General features: G+C 41.2%; 1 protein-coding gene across 2 annotated transcripts in view; it reads right to left on the bottom strand.

The window, feature by feature from the left end:
• Positions 1–12,121: 12,121 nt before the first annotated feature.
• The window catches only part of IPCEF1 (interaction protein for cytohesin exchange factors 1), a 37,049-nt gene continuing 22,346 nt past the window's right edge, over positions 12,122–26,824 (bottom strand). Inside the window, exons 7-9 of one of the 2 annotated variants that reach the window (XM_075087898.1) lie at positions 25,746–26,115; positions 16,825–17,015; positions 12,122–13,375 (exon numbers count right to left, since the gene is read on the bottom strand). In XM_075087898.1, the coding sequence (XP_074943999.1) occupies positions 13,175–13,375; positions 16,825–17,015; positions 25,746–26,115 (762 nt within the window). In that variant the 3' untranslated portion in view covers positions 12,122–13,174. The remainder of the gene's footprint in view (positions 13,376–16,824; positions 17,016–25,745; positions 26,116–26,824) is intronic. The other variant, XM_075087899.1, reaches the window with a different exon arrangement.

The raw sequence follows: 26,824 nt of genomic DNA, 5'->3' as shown, positions 1-26,824 counted from the left end.
AGTAATGAATTTGATCCTATATGATGCAGATAAAAGTTTGAAACAAAGCAAAAATTGAAAGGAGATCTTTCAGTTTATTTGTAGGAAAAGGCTCCCAAGAGAACTCAGCATAACCTTAAAAACCATAGTTCTGAGAAAATCAAATAACCCAGAAGTCAGTCACTGCAAAAATTATTGAATGGTCTTTGGAAAATCATATCTAATCTTTTTTCATGCTAATTTACCAAAACACTGACCCTCTACTGAAACCTTTTTTGGTCAAAAAAACCCCATTGAATAATAAGTAGCAAGAAGGACAGGGACACCCCCAAGGGACCATGGCTGCAGGCAACCCACGCTGGGGCAGACACTCACCTGAGGCCACCAAAGTACTATTTTGACCACTGCAGCTAGCACATTTTAGTTGATTTCCAGAGCTTTTCCTCAGTACCTGAACCCTGATGAGAAATTTGCATTAATTGGCAAGAATTAGTCAAGACTGGCTTGCTCAGTGACACAATCTGCCATTAGTGCCCTATCTTTTTCAGTCAGTTTGGAGACATGGAAGGCCCTGATGTGGATTTCTAAAGCAACCTCCCATTATTCAAAATGAGAGGCAGACACCTGTAGCATAGGTAAGCTTCCTCATGCTGCCTTGACTTTAATAACAATAAAGCAAAAAAAAGAGGGAGTTCGGCTGTTGAGCCCCATTCCACGTGGTGCCAGTTGAGCTCTCCCCTCCCTCTTTAGCTGAGTGAACTGGCACAACCCAGCTCAAAGCCAGCTCAGCTGCGTATTTCTTCTGCAAAATCATCTGCAGTTGCACATGGCTGTATTCTGGCTTTCAGGAGAGACAAAGTCACACAAGAAGAATTGGGCTTATGAGGTCTAACTTTGCAGTGGGTAATGTCAACTCCAGGATGCAGCACCTTTTTTTAGAGGGGACACTTAAGCAGGAAATCTCTTCAGCTTTCCTCTTCCCTTACACAGAGTCTCCTGAAAGTATATAGGGAATTGGCTGATGTAGTTGCCAAACCTCTCTCTATGCTATTCGAAACGTTATGGCAGTCAGGCGAAGTCCCTGGGGACTGGAAGAAGGGAAACATTGTGCCCATCTTTAAAAAGGGTAGAAAGGAGGACCTGGGGAACTACTGTCCTGTCAGCCTCGCCTCTGTGCTGGGGAAGATCATGGAACAGATCTTCCTAGAAGAGATGCTAAGGCACATGGAGGACAGGGAGGTGGTTTGAGACAGCCAGTATGGCTTCACCAAGGGCAGGTTCTGCCTGACCAACCTAGTGGCCTTCTGTGATGGAGTGACTCCATCAGTGGACAAGGGAAGAGTTACAGATGTTGTCTTTCCGGACTTCTTCTGTACAGCCTTTGACATGGCCCCCCACAACATCCTTCCCTCTAAATTGGAGAGCTATGGATTTGATGGGTGGACTGTTCAGTGGATGAGGAATTGGTTGGATGGTCACATCCCGAGAATAGCAGTCAACGGCTCAATGTCCAGATGGAGATCAGTGATGAGTGGTGTACCTCAGGAGTCTGTACTGGGACCAGTACTGTTTAATAGCATCATCAATGACACAGACAGTGGGATCGAGTGCACCCTCAGCAAGTTTGCAGGTGACACCAAGCTGAGTGGTGTGGTTGACATGCCATCCAGAGGGATCTGGACAAGCTTGAGATGTGGGCTCATGTGAACCTCATGAGGTTCCACAAGGCCAAGTGCAGGGTCCTGCACCTGGGTCAGGGCAACCCCCAGTGCCAATACAGGCTGGGAGTGAACAGATTGAGAGCAGCCCTTCAGAGGAAAGACATGGACCTGTGGGAGCAAGTCCAGAAGAGGGCCACACCTCTCCTATGAAGAAAGGCTGAGAGAGTTGGAATTGTTCAGCCTGGAGAAGAGAAGGCTGTGAGGAGACCTTATTGTGGCCTTTCAGTATTTAAAGGGAGCCTATAAGAAAGATGTGGACAAACTTTTTAGCAGGCCCTGTTGTGGCGGGACAAGGAATAATGGTTTTAAACTAAAAGAAGGTAGGTTTAGACTAGATATAAAGAAGAAATTTTTTACAGTGAGGGTGGTGAAACACTGGAACTGGTTGCCCAGAGAGGTGGTAGATGCCCCATTCCTGGAAATATTCAAGGTTATGTTGGACGGGGCTCTGAGCAACCTGATCTAGTTGAAGATGTCCCTGCTCACTGCAGGGGAGTTGGACTAGATGACCTTTAAAGGTCCCTTCCAACCCAAACCATTCCATGATTCTATATTGCCAGCAGCAACCCACATATGAATCATCAGTCCTCAAGATCTGAAAGAGTCAGCACGTTACCATTGATTGTCACAGTCTGTATTGGCAACTCTATGTCATTCTCTATTTAATCAGTGGAGTAGCACTGCTGGATTTACAGCCCTCTGCAGTAGACACTTCTCATTACCGAGTTACAAACAGGGGACTGAGTGACTGGGTAGGAGCGATTTAATCAAAATCACATGTGTTATCTGTGACTGGAAATTGAACTTTGGTCCTTCAAACATACACCCAACATTGTATACCTTAAATTATTTTTCCCACCCGTACACATTTCCTCTGCACAACAAAATTACAGGCAGGAAATTTATTATTATTCAGAGTATACCAGACTCAGTCTTCTGGGGTGAAATCAACACATTATGTTACACTGCCACTTCTAACTTGCCTGAGCACACAGTGCCATGTCATAAATCACTTCTTTTCATGAGGCAGGTTTCTTTGCTGCCCAAAGAAACACCCGGCATCACTTAAGGAGCATGGCAGGAGGGCCAAACTCAGAGCACGGAATGGCTGTGGAACATAAATAGTGAAAAGCCTGCACTCGTGTCTCCTTCTGTGGTTCTAAAATATCCAAATATATTTTTTTATTATTTCACACTGCCAAACTTTTCTACAGGAGAGTTCCTAACAGGAAGGTGTAAATCCATGGGCAGCCCTTTCATGGCAACCCCACCTATGAACTACCTCTCAATGGCTCCATGTCTTCAAATCCTTGAGTGTCTGCTAGGCTTCTCTGCCTCTCTGCCTGCACCAGACCCAACCCAATCCCACCTCCTAGCTCAGTGCATTTAAGGAAAGATCCCCTAGAAACTCTAAAATTCATTCTGACAATGTGAACTTATCAAATATAGCAGTTTTCAGTATCTCAACATCTACAGGTGAAGATTTGTCCTCAGAAAGCAGTCAAAGTCCCTGAATTTAGCAGGAAGCAGCTGAGGTCACCTGAAGAGACACAAGCCAGACATCCCTATCCAAGGCTGTGCAAGTTTGGTTTCACTTGAGCCACTGCGTTCTTTTTGCCAGTCCTCACGTACACTGAACAGAACAATTATGCAACACTTTTTCTTGCACAGTCAAAGTGTGACTTTGTCAGAGCTGATCCAGGATTTCTGCCCTCTGCTTCCACCTTTGTCAAGGCACAAAACTGCCCTCTAGAACTGAGATAAAATTTTAGGGGAATATTTATGGTCTTTGAAACATTATTCAGCCTTTGTCTACTTAGGGATAACACTCATCTAATTAAGGACTGATGAGCCTGCAGCAGTGCTGGGTTTAGAAAGAGACACCAAGTTACATTAAAGGCTATTCCAGACAAAAGTGACAAACAGGGCACAGGTAGAACAGGTCTAGGGTGGGCAGAGACTAACAAGCAAATGTCAGCACATGGCCTAACCCTAGCCCAAACATTAGTTGACACCCTAACCTGAGAATGCCACCCAACCCCAAATCAAAATTAAAAGAAAGGCAACAGACTTTGCTAATCCTAAAATATCCTCTGAGCATTTTCTGCTACCTGGAAAATAATCTGTACCTTCAGCTCTCACTATGCCAAACTGAATGCAACCCTAGAGACAAGTTTCTGTCTACCCCTGGATCTCCTATCTTAAATTAATCCCATTTGTTCATGAAGGACCTAATAATAAAGATCCTAAATTATTTCTGTCCTGAACCCTGACACAGTCTAAGCCTAAATTCGGTCATGAGCATCCCCTTGTCACACACCAGAACCACTGCTAGAAACAAAGCAATATAGGTGCATGATGAGGTGCTCACTTACCTCCATGACCTCTCCGACACCCAATATTAACTCACACTTTCTCTGACACAAAAGCTTACCTTAACTTTAGACTAATCTTTATCAGCAAAAGCAATTGGTCCAACACTGAAATATGAACAAGAAACCCTGGCCAGTCTTAGACACAACTGCAGTCCAGGACTTTCACAGGACGAGGCCAATAAACCAGGCATTCGGCCACTGCTGTCCTACGCCATGCTGCAGATGTTCTCAGGCAGAAGTAGAATTGCAGAACTAGACCAGGTGATCTAAGCTAGGCCTGGATCCACAAATCAGCATCATGCCAGAGAACAGCTAGCATGGGTGCTAATGTCCAGAGGAAAGGCCTGGCCACATTGTCTCTCATTCCTCTGGCCCAGCACCTGTGTCTGCCTGGGGTATGGCCCAACCAGGTTGCCCTGCGATCACTCAGAGCAGCCACGCTCCCAAACAAGCCAACACCTCCCTGCATCTGGACTTTGCTCCCGGGATTACTTTGCACTCAGATTTTTGTATGAACAGTGCTATCACACAAACTCTGCCTTCATCATTCCTCTGATTCTTCATGGGACAGATTTCCTTCCTTTGTTTAATGAAGGAGGTTCCCACATCCTCTTTTCAAGACATATACTGCCTCTGTCCTGAGACTCTCACCTGCTTCTTCCAACCAGTATCAGCACCATAATTCATCCTTTTTTGTGTGTTAGAAAACACATTTCAGAAACAGCACATAAGATGCAGCCACCCAAATTGCCTCAACTTATCATCAGCAAGAGGGGCAGAATAAATTATTTCACAGACAACAAATTATGTTCATGATGAAATACCACATCAAGCTGGAAAGGTGTTGTGCATGTTTTACAGCAGTATGAAATCCTATTTGCGACTCCTCCTGGCATTTGTAGAGTGAAATTTTCAAATCACACAGGAACGGATACCACCACCAGGGTCATCTTCACTGTTGCTGTAATTTATGAACTTAAGGGCTAGCCAAGGTGAACTGAATTTACTGTCTGTAACAAAAATAAGATTTAAGAAAACACACCTCAAGAACATACTTTCTTCTTCAGCAACAGGGCCACAAGAGCACAAGATAGGCCCATAGATTACCAGGACATGGCTGCCATTGCAAGGACTGAGGACATTAGAGAAGCCTCTGAATTTTCAGCTGTCTTCCTATGCCACACCATGACGGTGGCTTTCAAGTTTTACCAGACTTGCACAGATGTTTCATGAGGGACAGAAACATTCCGTGGTCCTTAACACCAGGATGAGAGCATTTTCCACAAACCAACCTCCAGTGTATCAACCTTTGTCTTTTAGAGTGGTCTGCAAAACAGCTTTAACAAGTTACTGGCTGAGGTTCATGGATGATAAAGAACCAGATACTAAAAATCATCCCCTCTGAGACATCAGTTGTAAGGCAAGTTGTAGACTTCCACTGATCTCATGCCCCTCATTTTCCCGCAGGCAATAATTACCCCTTCCCCCCCAAGATCTACTGCCTCTCCTTTCCTAGCACCTGCCTTGGCCCCCTGAGGTATTAATTTGCTTTTCCTCACAAAGCATCTTTTTCCTCAGACTGTACTTGGTTTCAGTTTACTGCTTCTGCTTCAGGTCTGGAGAGGCCCAGTGTGCCAGACAGCATCTCCATTTTTCCACCTGCAGCAAATGCTCTCACCTCACAGTAAAACTTTCTCAGATGTAGACTGAGACCATCATGCCTACAGCACATACAAACCTGTAATTTCCTCGCTTGCTGTCTCGCTAACAGCCAGCAGGCTGCGCTAAGGCATCAGTTTTCTTCCCATCAGAAAAACTTGCTGAGACCTGTTCTCAAGAAGCTGCGGTTTCCCACCGGCAATACAAGGAGAACTTGTGTATCTGCTTGAGACTGACACCACTCTGACCAGAAGTGTAAAGAGGAAAGATACACGTTTCCTCATCGAAATAGTAAAGCAGTTTGTCAGCATGCACAGCATCCCATGCACTACCAAGGCTTCTGTCAGAAAATTTTAGACATCCCCTAGTGACACCAAGGTCATTTCTTGAGCACAGGAAGATTATACGGGAACTTTCCCCGTGACAGCAGGTACTTTCTTCCAGCAATAAGAAACAGCCTATGACAATGTCAGAAGAATGATGACTGAGCTTTTCCAAAAGGTGAAGTAATGAAATAGGGTCAGATGCCAGGAATGGCACCGTTGCCCTCTGTGTTGCCAGTGAACATACTGACCCCAAGCTCATAGGGACTGTCTGGAAGCCCGGTGAAGCCCAGTGTTCTTTCTAAGCAGACAAAAGACAAATGTCCAAATCATGCTGAGCAACTCACTTCTATTCTTATAAAACTTTGGACCCAGTACTACTACCACAGGAGGGTGTAAATCAAAAGCCAGAGGAAAAATAAGAGGTGGTCTAAGCCAGAGAGGTGCAGTTTCATAGCTAGTGTAAACGGGTACATATAAGGTGCTCCAGCCCAATCACGGCCTCTCTCATGGCTGCACCAGCATCCCTGCAGCAGGCATGCCAGGAAGCATCCTAAGGAAATATAGCATTGTTTTTTGTAGAGTTTGGCTTTCAGGCCTAGAAACAAAATGTTTGGCCATGCATGAAGCATGGAAAGCAAGAGCACAGGCTGAGATCACAGTAAACCCCACATGAAAACTCTTCTCTCAGGTTGTCTTCACAACCACGTGTTGCAGGGGGAAAGGGAAATCTTGGTGAAAATGAAGCTATAGCTTTGCAGGAAGCTGAGTGAAAGTAATGCTCTGCTCCTAAAAGGAACAGGTCCTCCTCTTCTCTCCTGCTTACACAGTTCTTCTTCCTTCTTCTGCCTACACAACCCAGCTGTCTCCCTTGTGAGGGCTCTGGCAGGCACTGAACCTCTCCATGAGCCAATTTTATTCACCATTGCAGTAGACGACTATCCAGCTTGCTGCATCTGTTCCTTGCTGCCTGACTAGGTTGAGCTGACAGAGCTGCCAAATCACGAGCAAATTAGCCCGAGGCAAACAGTGGGAGCATGTAGGAGATTGGGGGAACAGAGGGGGACAGAGACATTCTTCCTTCAGGGCAGATAAGCCCTTAGACAAGCTCATTTCTTAGGAACTACACCTTCACTGTGCTGCTACTTGGCTGGCCTGTCTGGCTAAACTGAAACTCTTTTGACAAAGATCCTAATCCTCTTTTAATTGCAACAAGCTGCTCTGTGAGCTAAAAAAATAAATAAACCCAACAACGTCCCACGCCTGTCAGAAGAGACCATCCTTCCTTAAGGGTGGCTACAGCAGCCGGGTAAAGAGAATTAACTAATTTAACAGCAGTTTCAAAAATCACATTGCCAACTAGTGGAAGGCACTCCTTAATCAAATCATTCATTTCCTTCCTGGTTCCAGATTATTCAACTCAATAGTAATATTAGTCCCAAGGGGAAATCGCTTGTTTAAAGAACCAGCAAATCCTTATTTTATTGTATAGCAGTAAACTGAAAAATCCGCAGTGAAAAGTGAAAAAAAGGCTGAGCAAAATATTCTCGCATTTCAGTGTTTAATTGACAAGTGCAAACATAAGGTTCTCATTCTGCAAGATGTGTGTATCATTCCATTAAAATCAAATCACATGTGTGGGCAACAAGCAGTAAAAAGACAGCGCTGGGTGCAAACATTGTGCTTTGAGTTTGAAGCCAGTGGAAGAAAATATAGGCTTAGCAAATAAAATACCAAATTGGGATTCCATATACCTTCATGGTGCTGCAGGCCCTGGCCCTGCCTAACAGTTATCCTTACAAATACTCCTCTATGCGTGCCTTCCCCTGTCTATAGAGAGGGTAACGGAATAGATACCTCCATTCCTCCTTTGGGCCAGTCCTCCGAACTGAGAGCTTTGAACAAGAGCACTGCTATTAGTATGCACATATGGCATTTAACCAGGTGAGTTATTTTGCTAAATGTTCCTAAATAAGGTAACTTACCTGAATCTTTGCTAGACTAGTGCCAGTTTCTCAAGAGTGGGAGACATGTTTCCATATCCTCTTTTCTTTAGTTTTAGGTGGGAGAAGGTAAAATTTCCATAAGAAACTTCAGAAGTCAGAATAATTTGGGTAGCTCCTAAGGCATCTAGGACACAGGGAGTGTGAGAGTTCACATGGCTCCTAAGCTATGGTTTGATGACATAAGCTATTTACCCTATAGAAATGCCATATATCTACATTCTCAAAATGAACTTCATGTGGGCCAGATGGGGTACATAAGTCTCAGACACAGTGATAGCTACAATAGTTTCTCAAAGAAATGGATTTGCTGCATTAAAGGCTGAGTCATCTAAAGTCAATCATTGCAAGGTAATACATCAACATTGATGAACTATTAATGAATTACATGCATGTATCATTTTAACTTTCTGCCAGCTTATAAACCACTCCCTTTAGATTTTTACCAGGAGGAAATAAATTAGAAAAATATTCATTTTTACAGAGCAGACAGGTCTTGGAACTCCTCCCGTAGCAAATTTCAAGGAGTGTAATACTGTCCTCAACACTTGACAATCTTTTTTTTTTAGTGTTGAAATGCCTAGCTTTTGGCAAGTTTAGCTCCCGTTACCCTTATGCACAGAGACAAGAATTTGAGCCTGATCTTAGCTCTGAGCTGTTCTGTTCTGTTTTTCCTTTTCCTTTTTTCACCTCAATTTTTTTTAGTTAATAATGAAATGAATTCTTAAAAATGGAAGAATGTGGCAGCTTGAAGCAGGCCAAAATGGGATAAATCTTCAAGTCGTCAAGGAAATGCTGACTGACATCTTAAAATGTCTGCTGCTTTGAAATGCCCCACAGAAAACAGGAAATACCACTTTGCTCTACTACTACAAGAAAACCACTTTGGCTTCCTGTTAAAAGAAAGACACATCTCATATAAATAAGTAAGCCCAGGCCCTCATTGCAATTGGTCATTTTGTACCACCAAACAAGCAACACAAGAAAAAATGCCCAAACCCCAAACTTCAACTACAGTACATGGAGTTACTCATATAGAAGTATGTTTACATGGACTCCCTTGCTACTTCAAGAGTTAAAAAAAACCAAGTTAGATCTGTAACAGATGTGTAAACTTACAGATGTAGCATGCCCATAGTTTTTTCTAGTTAGAAATAATTTTAAATTCTGAAATTCTACATAGTTTTAAATCAAATACCACCTCTTTTCTTCCCCTCCTTCCTTGGCTACCCCAAAACAGCCTTTTCTCTCAATATGAAGGTTTCCTCCAAAAAGAAAATTATTTGGAAAAAAGTTGTAGCACATTATTTGTTCCTGTTCATTCCTGTTTCAGGTGAAACCCAGTATTGAGTAAATCATCAGAATTAGATGCAGAAAGGATTCACAGGTCCCACATGAAATCTCTCCCATCTTAGGAAAGGAAATGTGATCCCATCTCATTCTGGTAGCCTGTGAGATCTACACCACCAAAACAGAGAGATTCGATTTCCAGAAAAAAACACCAGAGACAGGCTGCAGAAACAGCTGAAATTAGATATTGTCATTAGCTACTCCAAAAGCTGCGTAGCTGGGCTTACTGCACCAATACCAAAAGGCTTTACTGACAAAGGCATGATTGTGCATGTCCACACATCCATGCACACACACTTTCTCCTGCAAAAGAACATAGAACAAGTCCATGAGGCAGATGGTTAAAGACTTCTGGACATTCAGTAGGGATGCACGGTTACCCTACGCTATGAGTCAATAAGGCAGGCCTTCCAAATTCAGACCAACAGATACTGTTTACCCTAAGCATCACTGAGCAGATCACAGAGTTGCCCAAGTTTCTCCTGCTGAGGTGGCTCCCCGCTGCATCCACTAGTTGCAGCTGTCAGCTTGTGCACACTTCTTTCTCTGACTGCGGCTTTCATGTTGCTGCACAGCCCCTTGTGATGAATCCAGCACCAGGTCAAAACTGTCCTCATTAAACTTTTGTTAATTAAAATTAAATATTTGTTTTAGTACAAATTCTGCTTCACATTTCCCACACTTAGCATTTGTTTTGGGTCTAAATAGTAGCTGAAGAGAATAGGGGTAGACTCCCTGCACCACACTTGCATAAACTCATACATTTGTTTTATTGAACACACAGAAATTTGTTAAAATAACAACTGCATTAAAGTAACTTGTTCAAGAATTTTCTGTTCTTAATTTTCAAAATCTTATTAATTCAACAGTATGTATCTACTGACAATCTGAAAAAGTAAATTTAAAGCTAGTTTAGGCTATTTAATCTCATTGAAACCAATTGCAGAGTTTGAGCAGTTCGAGGACGTTTGTCTGTATTTGGGAAACCTGCTTTGTATATGCTTATACAAGTACAGTGTGAAAAGAACCAACAGAGAGTGTGCAGACCTCATAGCATTTTGCTTTTCACAGAGCAAATCTACTTCAGCAAATGGAGTTGACTAGGACTTTGCTCAGAGCTGCAAGGCACTGACTAGTCTGGCTCGATTTGACAGGCCACTTAAGCTCCTGCTTGTTTTTAAGATCTAAGTGAAGATGCTTTTGAAGAAAAATGATGATTACATGCTTTGTTTCATGAGAAACTGAATGGTCTGCACCTGCAAGAGAAAATCTGAAGTGTACATTCAATTTGACCTCCATTATTTATCAATCATTTAGAGCCAAGTAGTTAAAATTGAAATGGACCAAGCAGATTAATCCCTACACTCCTAACTTTCAGTGTGTGTTAGGTGGTTAATTGACATGATGTCAAATTCAGGGGCTGTCCCTGTCCCACTTATGCACCTGCTTTGAAGAATTTCATTCAAGAATGGGACAGTCACAGACGTCCATTGTCCAGAGGGTCCTCTAGGAATGGTGAAAGATTAAAAAAAATACCTTAAAACGGGCTTGATTTTTAGGAAGTGATTATTCTAAACCAAATTGCAACAGGTATTGAGCTTGCTTAGTTTCTATCAACTTCTAGTTAGAATTAGTGAAGTGATAAAATCACTGCTCATATGACAATTTCCTGAAACAATAGCTTTTTAACCAGCCTGGGTTTTGTGTCTGCTTCCCCATTAAGTCATTGTCACCCACTTGCAGGTCTCAGCTAACATTTGTTCCCCACCAGCAGACTAGCTCCAGTTATTAAGTTCTGACCCAATATCAGCCCTTATCCTCACACTCCTAAGCCCTCTTACACCTGAGGCAGTGATGCTATCCCAAGTATAGCCCTGCCTCTGCATTCTATCAGGCCCCATTTCCCCTGAGCCTCTCCCATTAAAGTCCATATCAAAGAAGCCTACATTCTCCCTTCTGTTTCCCCTTTCTTGTAGCTTACTATCTGCTCCTCAGTTCTCATGCTCAGCACAGCCTTAACTGCCATTTTTGATGCATTGTGACATCATTTCATGTCTCTATTTTAAAAGAAAAGCTGCTGAGTGTTAAAAATGCAGTATCAACAGTCAGACCTATCACTACACAGGTGGAAAAGATTTCACATATTCCCACTAACACTATTAAATTTTGTTTTCTCATTCAAGCTATGATAAAACTTATAATGTATAAAGACAGGTGAATGTGGCTGCATCTATATAGTGTATTTTGCTTTAAAAGACAAACTGTGCTGAAAAATAATGACAAAGAATATCTTTAAGAAATAGCCAACAGAAGTACAGATTGCCACAGTTCCTGTAGTGGCATTACTTGAAGAACAGTGAGCTAATTCTTGCTTTTCAAAATTCAGCACTCTGCAAAGTTCCTCATATTTGTGCACATGCAAAAGATGGGAAGGTAAGAAACCCAAACCTTGTACTGAGGACAATGAAGCCAAAAAGTTATGATCCTGCAGCAAAACCTCTTAACATACTTATTTTTGTTTGACCAAAGGGAAATCCTGAAGCTTTCTAGAAAAATTATTTTCCTGTCCTAAGCTGTACAGATTTTCTTCATCAAAAACTCAAAGCTAGAAAGACAGAAGAAAAAGTTACAGCAGATGTCCCAGGGTAGTCTCAGTTGTAGAGCCATTACTGTGATTCATAATGGAACAAAAAACAAAGAGGCGTTTCAAGTCAACCTATAAGCACTCATCTGGGTGGGTCTGGTCCATGTGTGCCTATCTACATTAGGAAATTCAGCATATATAAATATATAAATAAAACATATATACAGTACATAGTCACATTCATATAAGCCATAAAATGACATATATTTACAAAAATATTTGCAGCTATGTTTTACACCTTCAGGTCCACATCAGGAATTTAATTATTTAGCTTCTGCCTTGTGAACCTGATCACCTTCTTAGGTAGGAATCTGGGATTAACTTGTACCTTACATATTCACAATTGTCAAAATTAAGAAAGAAGAAAATAATCTTCCAAGGAATTCTGCCAAGTCCATAAGAAAACTTGAAACTTGTTGAAGCATTAGCTGCCTCACTGAAGAGTAGATTACATGTTAGCAAACACTTAGAGAACTTTCTCTTCTTCATGTAGAAAGACAGTACCTTGATCTGGTCCATAAATAAATTTGAAACTCATAAAATATCAGGTAGAGCACAAACTGGGTGCCTGACAACTGTTTGTAATATAAACTCACGCATAATTGCTATTCTATTTGTTTCAGTTTAAACAGGTAGAGCAGTGAAAGTGAATGAATGTAGAACTGAAAACGCATACATCAGGTCACCTTAAAGGGTAAAAAGGTAGACAGTAGACTACATCCTGTTGGCATTGTTGCAGCTTCCTTTAACAGTAAGTTACATGGTTAAAACAATCCCAAGGACCTCACATTTATACAGTTCATACTATACAGCACTGTGACTTCCAGGAGTCGGAAATATTTCATTTACTTCTCCTGAGATAGAAAAACATTTCTTTGCTGCTTCATAGAATAGCCTTCTTAGGTATGCAGCCCAGGCTCGAGCATGCATTTTTAATTTGGGGGATTCGCCCTTTTGACACGAAATAAGTTTTGCAAGAGGAAATAAAGCTTTGGAGAAGGGGTTGTCTTCCTTCCAAAGAACACTTGCAAAAAACAAACCACAAAATGCAGCGGTTTAAAGCGCCTGTACGTGAAGACCCATGGGGAAAAATCTTGCTGTGAACCATCGAACCATGGCCTCAGATAGCACTTTCAGCAATAGGTTGTGGAGTCATCTCTTGCTCCTCGCTGTTCTCTATGGACACATCCTGGGCCTCCTGCTGCTGATAGATATCTTGGACCAGCATGATGTTTGTGTTCCTCCACTCTCTGTACTTCATCGCCGTCAACTTTGGGTCCTCTAGCAACTGGTTAATTGTAGCCAGGTCATGTTCCTTACACTAGGAAGAGAACAAGTGGTTATTTCCAACAGAAACTGCCAAGCTCATTGTCCATAACAAAAACACTGGGAACATTAGAGAACCCTCGCACAAGGAGAAGGCCAATTATCCATCCTTCTGGCAACTTGTTCCCATTTTCAGAATGTAGATCATCGAAGTTAAGCCCACAGGAGAAATTTGTCCCAGTTGAAGGCAAGACTATGATTTCATGTAGATTTTTTATTTTATAGGATTCTTAGCAAAACGTCATGAGAGAGTATTCATGTGAAAATTAGACATTGATATGCTGTCTCACAACAAGTTAGTACTTGCATGAAACCAGACACAACAGCATTTATTTCTGTAGTTCACACCAATTCCAACTTTCTCAAAAAATACTTATTCCCTGGCCACATTATAAATTTCTCTTCTCTGGGAGCTAAACAGAAAGTAATTTTGGACATAATCTGTGCACTGGCTGTAGAGTTTATGGGTGGCTAGAGCATGTGTGGCTGCTAATGTATTTACCACCAGCTCCTACTAACAAATCTAGTCTCTACTTTTAGAAAAGAGCAGCTCAGACAGTATATTGCAGGCACCCTGGTTCAATCATAAGACATGAACAGTCAGTGATATAGGGAGACTGAGACCCTTTGTGTCACAGAATCACAGAATGGTTGAAGTTGGAAGGGACTTCAGAAGTCATCTGGTCCAACCCCCTTCCTCAAGCAAGGACACCTACAACAGGCTGCCTTGGAGAGAGAATCCACAGACTCTGACCAACCTGTGCCAGCGCTCAGTCATCCTCACAGCAGAAGAGTGTTTCTTGATGTTCAGAGGGAACCTCCTGTGTTTCAGTTGGTGCCCACTGCCTCTGGTCCTGCCACTGGGCACTACTGAAAAGAGCCTGGCTCTGTCTTCTTTACATCCTCCTTTCAGGTATTTATATTTACTGATGTCCTCACATTTTCTGACACAACAAACCACTTTGCTTTTTCATCCCTAATTGCCTATTCATGCAGTGGATCACAGGATAGAGAAGCCCCAGTTAGCAGCTACAGTTAACAGGGGCACCATGCTGCACTAACAAACCTTTAGTGCTTTTGCCTAGATCCATCCCCTCAGTCTGTGTGTGAAAGCAATGGAAGAGTTCTCACTGTCTTCTACTGCCACCGGTTTCATCACGCCTGAGGACACCCCGTGCTAGGCTTGAAAACACCTTGAAAATGCTCCCACGCATTCACAACATTTTTTGATAGCAGCAGTAGTATGCTCACACATCCATATCCCACTACTCCTTTAATGAACTATCTACTATACTAATCCCTGTGATGCCTGAGCCACTTTTGAAATGCAAAAGCTTATTCAACTCTTGGTTTACACAGGATCTACCCTCAAGACTTAGTGCCACCCCTTGTAAAAGGGCTTGTGGCATCGATGCAGAGATATGTGCAGTTAGTCTAAAAGAAGAGGAGATGGGGAGGTAGAAGGGAGAGAAGAGTATTTCCAGTGGACAAAATTGGTGGTAAAAAGGTATGCCATGGAATTTTTCTGCAGTGCTAAATCTATTTCCCACATTCACTGAGCCCGTGATGCATTTACACACAGCTTCCCTCTCTTCCAAACTATCCAAAGCATGTTTTGTTAATGATATATTGTGGCAGCAACATTAATCTGTTGTTTAAAATGTGGAGTCAAAAGTCCAAAATTAAAATTGCACTGAACCTTGCATAAATCACTTGTCCCAAACTAATAGGGTTTTAATTGAAGCAGAGTTAATATGGATCAGATTAAAAACTTTTCTGATTTTTAGATTTCCAATAGATCATTTCCAATTATCTCACGTCTCATATTATATGTTAAGAAAATTTACTTTAAAAGCACATTATCTCACTGATGTAAAGGATATGGCATTTGCCTTTCAGACAGGCTAACTTAAACACTGCTGTGTATAGAACTCTGTGTCTGTGAGAAAATGTCTATGCTATATTTGTCTTGTCAATACTCCAATTTCTTAGTTTGAAGAAAGCAAAAAAAATCAACACATTTTATACATCACGAACACCCCAAAAATGTTTTTTCCATATTAAATACAAGTGTTAGACAAGCCTAAGGTTATAAACACTACTAATCACAACTTATGTAATACTCCCACACTAAATCAATGCAAAGTTGTCCTTGCTCATGGCTGGCAGTAGGCTCCTAGGTTTCCATTCAGCTCTAATGAATTTGATTGTCCTGCAAGATACAACTCCATTTTGTACTAACTTGTTCTTAGATTTATTAGGGAGGCTCCTATTGGGGAAAACTTTGCAGTTTGTTTCTATATTTAGTTTCCTGTTGCATAAAATAGGCATACTTTTTAAACTAACTTTCTGTTATGTAATGGGCTCACTTTATTGCTGGTGCAGATGAACACTGCTATAGTCAGTACCATGTCACTGAAGACTGATACTGAGGAGAGACTTCACCAGGTCTCATACAGAGCCTGGAAGCCCTACAACAGGGAGAATATCTATATTCCTAGTCACTTTTTCAACTGTATATTCAGGAAGTTTAACACAGGCCAGGGTGCCAAAGCCAAGCTTCCTGTTGCAACTAACAATCAAATCAATGATTGTGCAAATAGGAGAAGTTTTTCATGCATTTCTCCAGCATACAATGCTTGAAGCCAAATACACAGACTTGAAAGAACACACTCAGTTCCTGCTTCTAATGCATACAAAAAGGAACGTAAAGAAGCCCCAGGTTTGCCGTTATTCTTTCTTCTCCTTACAATTTAAATGTTACGGTTAAGCTTTCTGTTTCCCTCAGTACAATTCAGAAGCAGGCTTTGAAATCCCATGACACTTAATGCTGGCGAGTAAACAGCCTCATAAATCCCCATATTCCAGACAGATTTACTGGCCCTTTCATGGAACGTCCCCTGAACCCCTCCACCCGTCCAGTTCATGATATGTTTCCAACATAAAAGCAGGATGCTTTTGTTATTAAAAATATTTTAGTTACAGGAGGCCTTTACAATAGCTTTGGCACATCCTGTACATTCTCCAACAATCACATAAGGAAAACTTTTTTTGGCTCAGGGTCATTTTCATGTCCTTTATCATCAACGTACTTTGTCTGCTCTTCCTTTTTTAAGGGACCCCTGTTTAGTGCATTCAGCCAAGCTTGCAAGTTTTCCAGCTAACTAAGAGGTGCTTGCTTTATTAAATTTTCCAAATGGGCTGGAACTTCTGCAAGAAGAGTCCCTTCTGAACTATTGCCTCTGTTTCCAGTTCAAATTTAACAACATAACACAGATCAGTATCCAGAATGAAGTAGAAAACAATTTCAAAAACTTAACCAAATTCTCTGGGGCTTTAAGTAAATATGTAATTAGAGTTTGGCTGAAGTCTAGGCTTGCTTCTTTTTTCATCCAAACTGTTTCTTTCTCTCAGGCTTTTCCTTGGCTCGCTCTGCAACCTCACCTTTAACGTGCTGTTCAGCATTCGAATTTTGTGGAGTTTCTCATTAATGGAGGGGTTTTTGCTGCGTTTGATAAATGACTTCCTAAGCTCCTTCTTCGTTGACAGCCGACGATCACCAATGGGAGACAGGCTTGCTTGTTCTAATGACTTGTAAAGTCGCTCCATCTCATCATCATCACAGTTTTCCTGATCTGCAAAGGAAAAAATAAATTGGGTATGAGAACATGAATATGCCAGCAGATAGCAGAGGTGTTAAGTTCGGCCATCAGAAAGGCACTTAGCCAAGTCAAAAAGTAACAGTAGAAGAGTTAAAACCAAGGGCAATTTTTAGGGTAATTTATAGGGTAATAATGCATATAAGCAAGGCACTCTACCAAACTCAAATATTTTTAAGAATCGGGTCATGATCTGAACAGATACAAGCACGTATTTCCACTGAGAGAGTGTTATTTTAATGCTCCAAATATATCACAGACTTTAAACAACTGTCATTAATGCTGCTTTTGAATGAAAACAGCTTTGATAACATCTACACCCATTGACTTTTTCCCTATATGCTGCACACAGTGAATTATGTGTCCACCTGGCAACTCACAGGTCAAATTCTATTTGGTGTACCAATTCATCACCATGTTTGATAATTATTGAAACTAGAGTTTAAAAAAACTGAGCAACAAAATCAAACATAGGAACATTTCAGAGGCCCCAAAGGAAGGTCCCTAGAAAACAGATTAGAGTAGAAACCCTTGGGGCACCTGACGTTTAACTCCTGCTGTTCACAGATTGCAGCACAGAATTTGCTTGTGGCGCCTCATAACACAGCCTTGATCATCTCCACCTTACTTATTCTGATGGCTCCCAAGCAGCAACACCATCTTCCATGACAGAGAGGACATGAAAGAAAAAGCTAGTGAAGAGCTGAGAATGAAATAGCATACAATAAGATAAAAATTGAAGCAAAGACATTTTTTCAGAATAAACTGACTTAAAAATGAACAGTCAGAAACTAAAAATGTACCAGGCATATAGAGGGGCACCTTGGCAGAAGGCCACTTTCAGCAACAGACTGCACAACTCATTTCTTGTCCCTCAGTCCACATTGCAAGCTTTTCTGCTTCAGTGTTTGCTAAAGGAAAATCTCAACATTATTGGTGTTTTCAGAGTGCTAATGAGTCCCTCAAGATCCACTGGGGTAACATTCATTTTTATTTCACTGGGTATGGTGGTGGTGGTCCTTCTCAACTGCAGTCTTCCCACATGCCAGGTGAATTGGCTGGGCAATTTTTCTTTTAATTAAAAGTTAACGATTGACTTCTCTAAATCATCCTCAGTCAGCAACCGTTTTCTGAATAAAAGGAAGAAATCCTTTTGCTCACTCTTGCCACAGCAAAGAGACTTGTCCAGGAGACTGCTCCTTATCTTTTCCACATTTTAAAAAGTACAGCATCCTCCTACACCCCTGTTCTTTCTAAATATTTAGGTTACAAAAAAAGGTTTATTATATGCTACAAATATTTGCCCTCACTGTATTGCTGGCCTTTTTTTCACTACTTTGTGATTATAAAAAGCCTGCTGTAACTTGACAAGAACTAAATATAGCTGTCAACATTGGTACAGTGCTGGGGGAGGAAGCAGAGAGCTGTTGTATATTTAACAAGCTGCAGGAAATAGAAAAAAATGCAAGCATAAGGCATAATACACGGCAGTAGTATTTCCTGAAAACTGTTGGCTCATGCCATGAGGCTCGTAATTATAACTAGCTTCCTGCCTACTTTCTTGGGATGAAGCAGCTGTTTGTTTCATTAGCCAGCTCCTGCACAGGTCTGGTTCAGCTCTACTGTAGACATCACACAGCAGGACTGTGCACAGTATCACTTTGAGAAATAAATTGACCTTTATCAGATACCCAAGAAAGACTATATAAGAAGAAAAAAAATTGCACTGATCCTGTCCAGCAGCTTTAAAAAGTAGTCAAGCCATGGGGGAAATGAGATCCCTGCTCCAGATATTTTTTGAGGCTAACTCATGATGCTCCTCGGTGTCCTAAAAAGTTTGCAGACCAGCAAGCACGAGAAAACACCCTCACTGAACACTCTTCTTTCACGCTAAGTATTCTGATATCTTCCGTTCACTTGTGGGTGAAGGTAAGGAGAACATCAGTGCAGAAAAAGATGCAGCCAAAGTCAGAAAAGCACAGCAAAAAGCTCCCCTATTACGCACTTGACCAGCAACATGCACTCAGTTCCTGCATTCTTTCAAGACTGCAGCCTTAAACTCCTCTCCTATTTCTTATTCTTCCACCCCCTAAAGGATTGATCAGGGTCAGGTAATTTCAGAGGGAAAGGAATGTGCCGGATTCTTCAGACTGGGTGGGTAAAGGGAGTGACAGTGTAAGTGGCTACATGGGATTTCAGGAAACAGTTGGAAAACAAGGGTGAGTGGAACCTAGAGGCGGTGCAGGGCCAGGCATGAGTCATATAGTACTTTTGTCTCCATCTTTGTTTACACTGATGAGCAGTGAGCTTCTTCCACAACAGTTAAAAATAACAAAGCATTATCTTAATATTGTGCTTTTGTATAGAAGCAAATAGCATTGCCGTTGACAAAGAGTATGTCTGCCAATAAACCTCTATAATTTGAGGCCAGGCTGTCTGGTACCTATCTGTATTTTTACCTTCAGTATCCTGAGTTCCCCTGAGCCAAGCTCAGAAAGCAAAAGTCCATATTTTGCAGGCTTGGAACTGCCACTGAACACACTAGATTTATGCTGTAAATCTGAAAGGGGGAGACGTAATGGAAGAAGAGGAAAGGCATTATTTCTAGCAATCAATTAACAAGACCAATAAAATGATCTGTGGGAAGAAAACATACTCAAACAATGGTGCATTATAGTACTTCACAAGCCTCTTCATGCCACAAAAGTAAATGAAGAAAATACTACCTATAGTTTGCTTTCTTGTTTTCCCCACAAAACATCCACTGAGGTTGGGTAATAGAGATAAAGCAACCCAGCTCAAGCCTTGTGCACGGACTGGACTTTTTGTCCAGGTTCAAATATTCACAGCACATTTCCCCAGAACTTGCTATTGCTTAATTCCCTTGCACCTGGAGTCAGAGCGCTGACCTGCAGACGAGCAAGGGTCTAACAGAAGCAGAGGCATTCACCAGTTCTGTATTTAGGCTTCAGTGACTTGGATTTCTCCAATGAAACATGGGCTATCTAGACCATAGTACTGAACTGTTACAAAATATTTGCTTTGCATCACAAAGTAAAAATTTATGCTAAAAGCACTGGTGTAAGAACAAACAGATTGTCTATGTCAGCCTCCCAGAGATAAATGTACCACCCCTACTCCAAGCTTTGTTAACCTCAGGAGGTTTATAATGATGGATATATTCCGCTGGTAAAAATTTTTAATGACATGGACAGGTTGGGCCCCACTAGCACTCCTCTGAAGTGAGTCTTTCCAGCCGGGTCACACAGCTAACATCAGGCACATTCAAAATCACTTCAAAATATAGTATCACAAGTTATCTCTTCCACCAGTACTCTTCAAGCTAAGCACTTTCTGCCTCCAGCATGCAAGCTAGGAAACTGAAATGCTACTACATCACTTTTTTATCTCATCGTATTTTAAAGATAAAATACAATAATTTTCTCTCAGGACCTACTGAAGGATTACTGGTAAGGAACAAACAGCAACAGTGGAAGGATATTACATACTGTGTGCATTTATGAGCGTGCACATGCACACAGGGGAACATGTGCATTGTGCACTTTTCCCTTCCCTTGGCAGTATTAACTCTAACCAATTCTGTTGAGTGATGCTACTGGAAGGATCAGTCTTCCTGGGCTCCTGCACCATGCCCTTCGTTCACAAGCCTCACAGTTGCTAAAGCTTCATAGCACTTCTGCAAAAATTCCTTAGCATTGTATAACTCTTCTAACGTTGTTAGACTCCAGTGGGAAAAGTGGAAAAGAACCAGTGCTGACCTGAGGAAAAGAGAAGTCCTGCATTGAGATATTTTAACATTCAAGAGAAAGAAGCCTTCTAGGTTGGGGTGAGGAAAATAAAGTAGCATTTCAGGCAAGTCAGAACTTCTGACAAATTCTGTTTCAGAATTAAAACAGAATTTTGTGGCTTGATGCCACTTATCTGGAATTTCCCTCTAACTAACAGGAGATATAGACAAGAGCAAGCTGCCAGAGGTTCAACACGCCAACTCTTCACCTTCTCAATTTTCAGCTTCCGCCATCCTGTCGGCCAACTTGCCACAGGTGGGAGACATTAAGGTATTGAGACTCCCCACCTTGCAGCAGCAATACAGGAGCCTGCCTGAAATCTCAACTTTAATGCTCTTTAAGCCTCAAAAGTGAAATTATCCAGAACTTTTCAAAAAGCAGCTGTGAAAAATCAAGCTGATTTTTTCCCAGACTAAAGATATAGAAATTGGCAATGTTTGGTAGAAAGAGCATTTTGCATTGAAAACCACCTCAGACAGAACATATTTTACTATGTCTAAGCTGAAATGTAAATACTTGTTCTCCCATTCTCTAACTGAGATCTCAGAGCTCTCCAACTGTGTATTAATCCCAGGAAGAAAATCTGCTTCTTCCTCCTGTCTTTGCTACTCTTATGAGCTTCTTGTGGCTGTGCCAACAACCTTATTTCTGATTCTGCCAAAATCTCTGATGCCAGTGCGACAACATAGAGACCCTGGCTGGGGAGAGGAGAGGAAAAAAATCACAAACCACTTCTGCCCTTACCTACCTACCTACGCACACCCATCCATTCTCCATACTGGTAAGTAGACTTTTCAATAGGAATATGATGACACCTTGAGGAATCACATTTTCCACAGAACAGAAATGACGGGAAATATTTGAATTAGGAGGGCATAGCTTAGGCAAACTCCTCACTGGCAAATGCAGAAGTAAAGGTAGGAGACAGTGGGAGAAAATAACAGGAAAAATATGTTACCACCAACAGTTAGATGCTCTTGACTATAACAGTATAGCGGACTCAGCGGTGAGGGATGCCACTTTAACAAACTGTGACTGAACTAGAAACAACACAAATAAGTATGTCTTTTTCAGAGAGGTCAGAAAACTGTAACACCATAGCTTTCACAGTGATTTCTAAAGCCTTTTCGATGAGTAGCAAAATAATCATTCAAACACGGTTGTTTTCCTATGCAGTTGTTCTCACCATAGGCATACTTCTTGACTAGTCTCAGTCACAATCTACCCATTTTCTGTAACTTTTGCAGAAGGAACAGAGGGGCCAGAGCACACCAGAGGATCTGTTCTGGCTATTACTGGCACAGACAGACTCCAGAGGGGAAGAGGATGTCAGTTCTGAGAAAAGAAAGAATTGACTGCATCCAGCTCCTATTTAACCAACTCCTTCCCACAAAATGAACCCAGATAGAATTCAAGTGGTGTGTGAAAAGCTTTCCAGGTTTTTCAAAATATCAGCACACACCAGATCTTCTACCAGTTACTGTGAGCTAAGGTAAAACAAACAAACCAGAAGTGGTACCATAAGAATTCCTTGCCAAGACGCATTAACTTCATATGATCATAAAACCCAGAAAATGCAAGGAAGAAGGATGTTATTGCTACAGTAGAAGATCCCTAGATAAATACAAAACACACATTCCTGTGTTCTTACAGTAACTCTCAGTTTCTGCAGCTTCCTTTTGTTACCATAGTTTTTGATGACGGTGGTGGGTCATAGTCAGATAATTTTGTTCCAGCAGTTGCCAGAAGAAATACAAAGGATGGAGTTTGGCTGCAGAGTGTGTCTAGCCACCCCAGACAGGACAAGGCCAGCTTCTGGATATGGAGCACGTAGTCAGATAGTTGTTTGTACTCTCAGCCGTTTCTTGTTTACCTTTCAGTTTCTTTGTGTCACAGGCAGCTTTGAATCCTCTGTCATTGTGCATGAAACAAGTTGCAACATGGAAGCATTAAATAGTCATGCCAAGTAAATGGAAAACTAATGGTGATTTCCTTTCAAAAGAGAAAACTGTTAAACTCTCCTTTTTTGTACCTTTGTATTACCCTCTGGTATTAACATCTCCCTGGTGCTGAGAACGGTCATAACACCTCTAAAGGTGGTTGGAAAGGTCATTAAAAATGCCATATGGTACAGCTCCTTGCACCAGACACTTAGAGTTGCTTAGCAGATTTCATTAAATTTTGATTGAAAAAAAAAAAATCCATGATCATTTAGTTGAATCTGTAGTTCCTTTTACAACGATTCATCCATTTATATCTGAGAAACTTTTCTTTCATTGTTTAACTCATTGCTGAGGTTTCCTTACTACGTATTTTCATGATAAGCTCTTCCCACAAAGCCACAGCTACTCTCTCTTCCTTCTAGATACCAGCTTTTCGTACATTGGCCTCTGTTTCTGCCTTTTGCCAACAAAAGTGCTCTTCAGTTCTTTAAAACTTTCACCTCAGCTCTAGGCTTCTATCAGCTACAACCAAAAATTCCCCATGCAGTTTTACTAAGCAGAATGTGGCCACAAAGGAGAGCATGTGACAGGTTTCCTCAGTCCTCACAAGGAGAATGAAAGAGCGTGGACACACATGAAGGCTCTGTGGGGAGTGGGTTCAAAGACCACATAGCCATTCTGATAACAGCAGGGCTGGCTTTACGCACAGGGGACCTACGCTTTCAGGAGAGATGCCAATGCAAGATGGACCTGTCTCCTCCTGGACGCAGTCTCATTACTCTGAAACATGACGAGGTGTCAGAAATGCACTGTTCAGAAAGGTTGTAAAGCAAATAATGTGAACTGCACTGAGGTTTTCATTCTTGTTTCGCATCAGATAACAAAGGTGTTCTTACCGGTTATTGTAAATCATGAGCGTTTGCAGCTAGCTTTTGCCCATTCATCTCACATTTGAATGTGAATTAATCTCACAGTATTTGTGCACATCCTTTTCAAGTAGCTGGAGGAGGAAATTTTGGGGGGATAAGCCACAGAACCAGAATTGATAACTTTCATTTGGAACTGAATTGTTATTTTACAATAATATCTTTTTCCACCTCATTCTCAAATTGAAGTAGCTTAACTAATCTCCTTGCAAATTATTTCTTTTTTTTTTTCAGTGTTCATTGCAAGGGCGGGGAGGACAACCCCACACTCCAATACTCTCCATCCCATCCCAATACTAAGCAGACTGATAAAGGAAAGAAAAATGCAGGTATGATGTATGTCTTACTTGCTCAACAATAAGTTATGATGTAGACAGTAACTAGTGAGGTTATACAGTTTCCATAGTGACTGTCTTATTGAAAGGATCTATTTCTGGAATTCCATCAGTGATCACCAGTGTGGTTAGAATGGAAGTGTTCTGTGATCAGGGTGGGCCATCAGCTAAGCAGTGAGCAATGGAAGAATTCATTATTTACCCAGGAATATTTTTTGGAAAATTAAACCACCTTGGAAATAGAAGGAATATATAAAAATGTGCTTTGATTTACATTTTAATCCAATTTTTATTGGTGAGTATTACTAAGTGTATCAAACTGTCCTTTAAATGATTATGAATGTGTTGTGTTAATTCTATGACCATCCATAAAAGTACTCGTCACCCTTAACATTATGATGGAAAGCGTTAACTTATGTGTTATTGCACAACTGCTGACAATACCAGAATAACATATTCTAAGCAAAAGTATAGATTTCTGAAGAGCAATCACTGAATCTTGCTCCAAGGGATCTGTAAGACACCATGCTGTATATGGCCTACGTTCTAACAGTCCACCTGAATGTACCTAATAATGTTTCCCAAAGGCATTACTTGGTCAAATTTAACCTAGAAGGTCAAACTACAAAAGGCAATGCATTTACTACATCTTTGTGACATTTTAATAAGGTACCCCATTTCTGCCAGCCCCAGCCTTATGGGAATTAAATTCCACAGGAACTCTCTCAAAATATCCACTCTTTCCACCACATTGAAATAATACATGTGCTCATTCTTGGTTTAAATTCTTACTAACCTTCATTGCTACAGAAGTCTCTAGCAGAGCAGCCTAGAAGATGGATAATGAAGCTGAATGCTTCAAATCTTTACAAGGATTTCGAATCATGGGTAGAGGCAATGCCCAAGGACATCACGTATTACCTCTCTAGGCAGCATGCTGAGTATCTTCTCATTTCAGCATATTGTATGCAAGAAATGCCTCTTATGCTTCAACTGCTTTTAATGCAGGAAGAAGAAGCTTTGCTCAAAAGGCAAGACACATTGCCTCACTATGGTAGGAGACTTATGACAGTTACAGTGACCAAAATCTGGAACTGTGCCACCTTTTTAATTTAACAGTACATTTTGGTAGGAGGGTGCCTTTGCAGATACCCATTTGCTTAAACAAAATCCAGTCTTAATGGACTTTCTGATTCAGGACCACAGCTGTTTTCCCTTGGTTACAATGAAGCATAGAGGGAATACATATTGGAAGTAAACGCAATTGCTTTTATTTTTAAAATTGGATTGACCTAACCTCATGTTCACCACTTCCTACGTATGCCATTTTGCTCAAGGTGTCAGTTATGTGACACACTTTCTGAAAATTTTGATTCAATTCTAACTAATAAAATACAGCTGTATTGAAATAAAGAAAGCTAATTAAAATATGTCTGTGTTAGATTTTTATATAGACATTATGATCTTAACATATAGGTAAAATTTTACAAAAGCTGTAAAGGTACTTACCAATTAGATACTAGGTTATACATTTAATGTGCAATAAACCAAATATTTGTTATAAACTGTGTCTCGCTGGAAAACTCTTCAGTGAAGGACAGAAAGGAAGGAAGGGGAAAGGAAGTTGAGGAAAACCCCTGAACTCCCACAGACAAAAATCTGCAGACAAAAATCTCCTCTCTCGTTAGCTCACCTTTGGCTAGTGATCTCTGTCCTGTTGCATCTGGCACAGCTAGACAGTGTGTATCCAGACCTAAAAAAGAGTTTTGGGATCCACCACTGGGTTTGGAAAGCTGGATCTCCTGGCTTTCTGCCACTTCCCCACAGTCTACTTCTGGCGGCTCATCAGAGTGAATCTGTACGCAGAAAGTTAAAGGCTGATCACCCTCTTCTGTGGCAGAGCTATTAACTAGGTCAAGCCAGGACTGCCTCTCAGAATAAACCACTTTGGACGTCAAGGAGGAAGATGACTCTTGGGAGGTGAAAGTGCTTTCAGGAGAGGAGAGAGAACAAGATGCTTCACTTGACTGAGTTGAGGTGAAAGAAGACTTCTGCTGATCCTGCTTTCCAGAAACAAACAGGGGGGAGAGAAAAAAAGCAAAATTATTTCCAAGTTATTCCTGTTCCTAGAAATAATAATGTACACATTATAAATATGCAGCTGAAAAGCTAACTGATCACAAATTCATGCAATCTGATTAACTAGCCATCCAAACAAGCCTGAGGTATGGCAGCCAATCTCCTACAGAGCTGTAGCTTCAGAAAGTAAGCCAGAGGTAAAAGAGATAAAAACCTGACAATGCCTAGAAACGAAAGACGAAGGAAAAATATTGTGTTGAATGTAGCCTTCCATGCTAGGTCTCACACTCATGTTCGCTCTTTACTTGGTCTTCACTTTATTGGTCTAATCAAGAGTGGAGAAGAGAAACTCTGAATCAGACATTGAACATGAAAGTGTCTTGAAGCATTCAATAAATCCACCAATGCCATAACAGATAGACAGAAATGGGCCCAAGCACTGAAATAGCTTGGCCTTCTCAGCACATAAAGCCATTTTACCTGGTCCATTCAAGGGACTAATCATTCACCAAGACAAGAAGGCTGACAGATAATATTATGGCAAGTTAATGGTGGAAAGAAAAAACAGACAGCCTTGGAGCAGAGGGCAGGAAAAGGGAAATGGTAGATTTGTGCTGCTCATTCACCTGCTAAGATTCATCCTTCAGCACATGAATCTGGAAAGGGACCCAAACATCACGAGAAACACATCAG

This window comes from Phalacrocorax aristotelis, chromosome 3 (genome assembly GCF_949628215.1).
Source record: "Phalacrocorax aristotelis chromosome 3, bGulAri2.1, whole genome shotgun sequence".
Classification (NCBI taxonomy): domain Eukaryota; kingdom Metazoa; phylum Chordata; class Aves; order Suliformes; family Phalacrocoracidae; genus Phalacrocorax; species Phalacrocorax aristotelis.
Note: the sequence above shows the minus strand (reverse complement) of the source record. Positions and strands in the feature narration are given on the sequence as shown.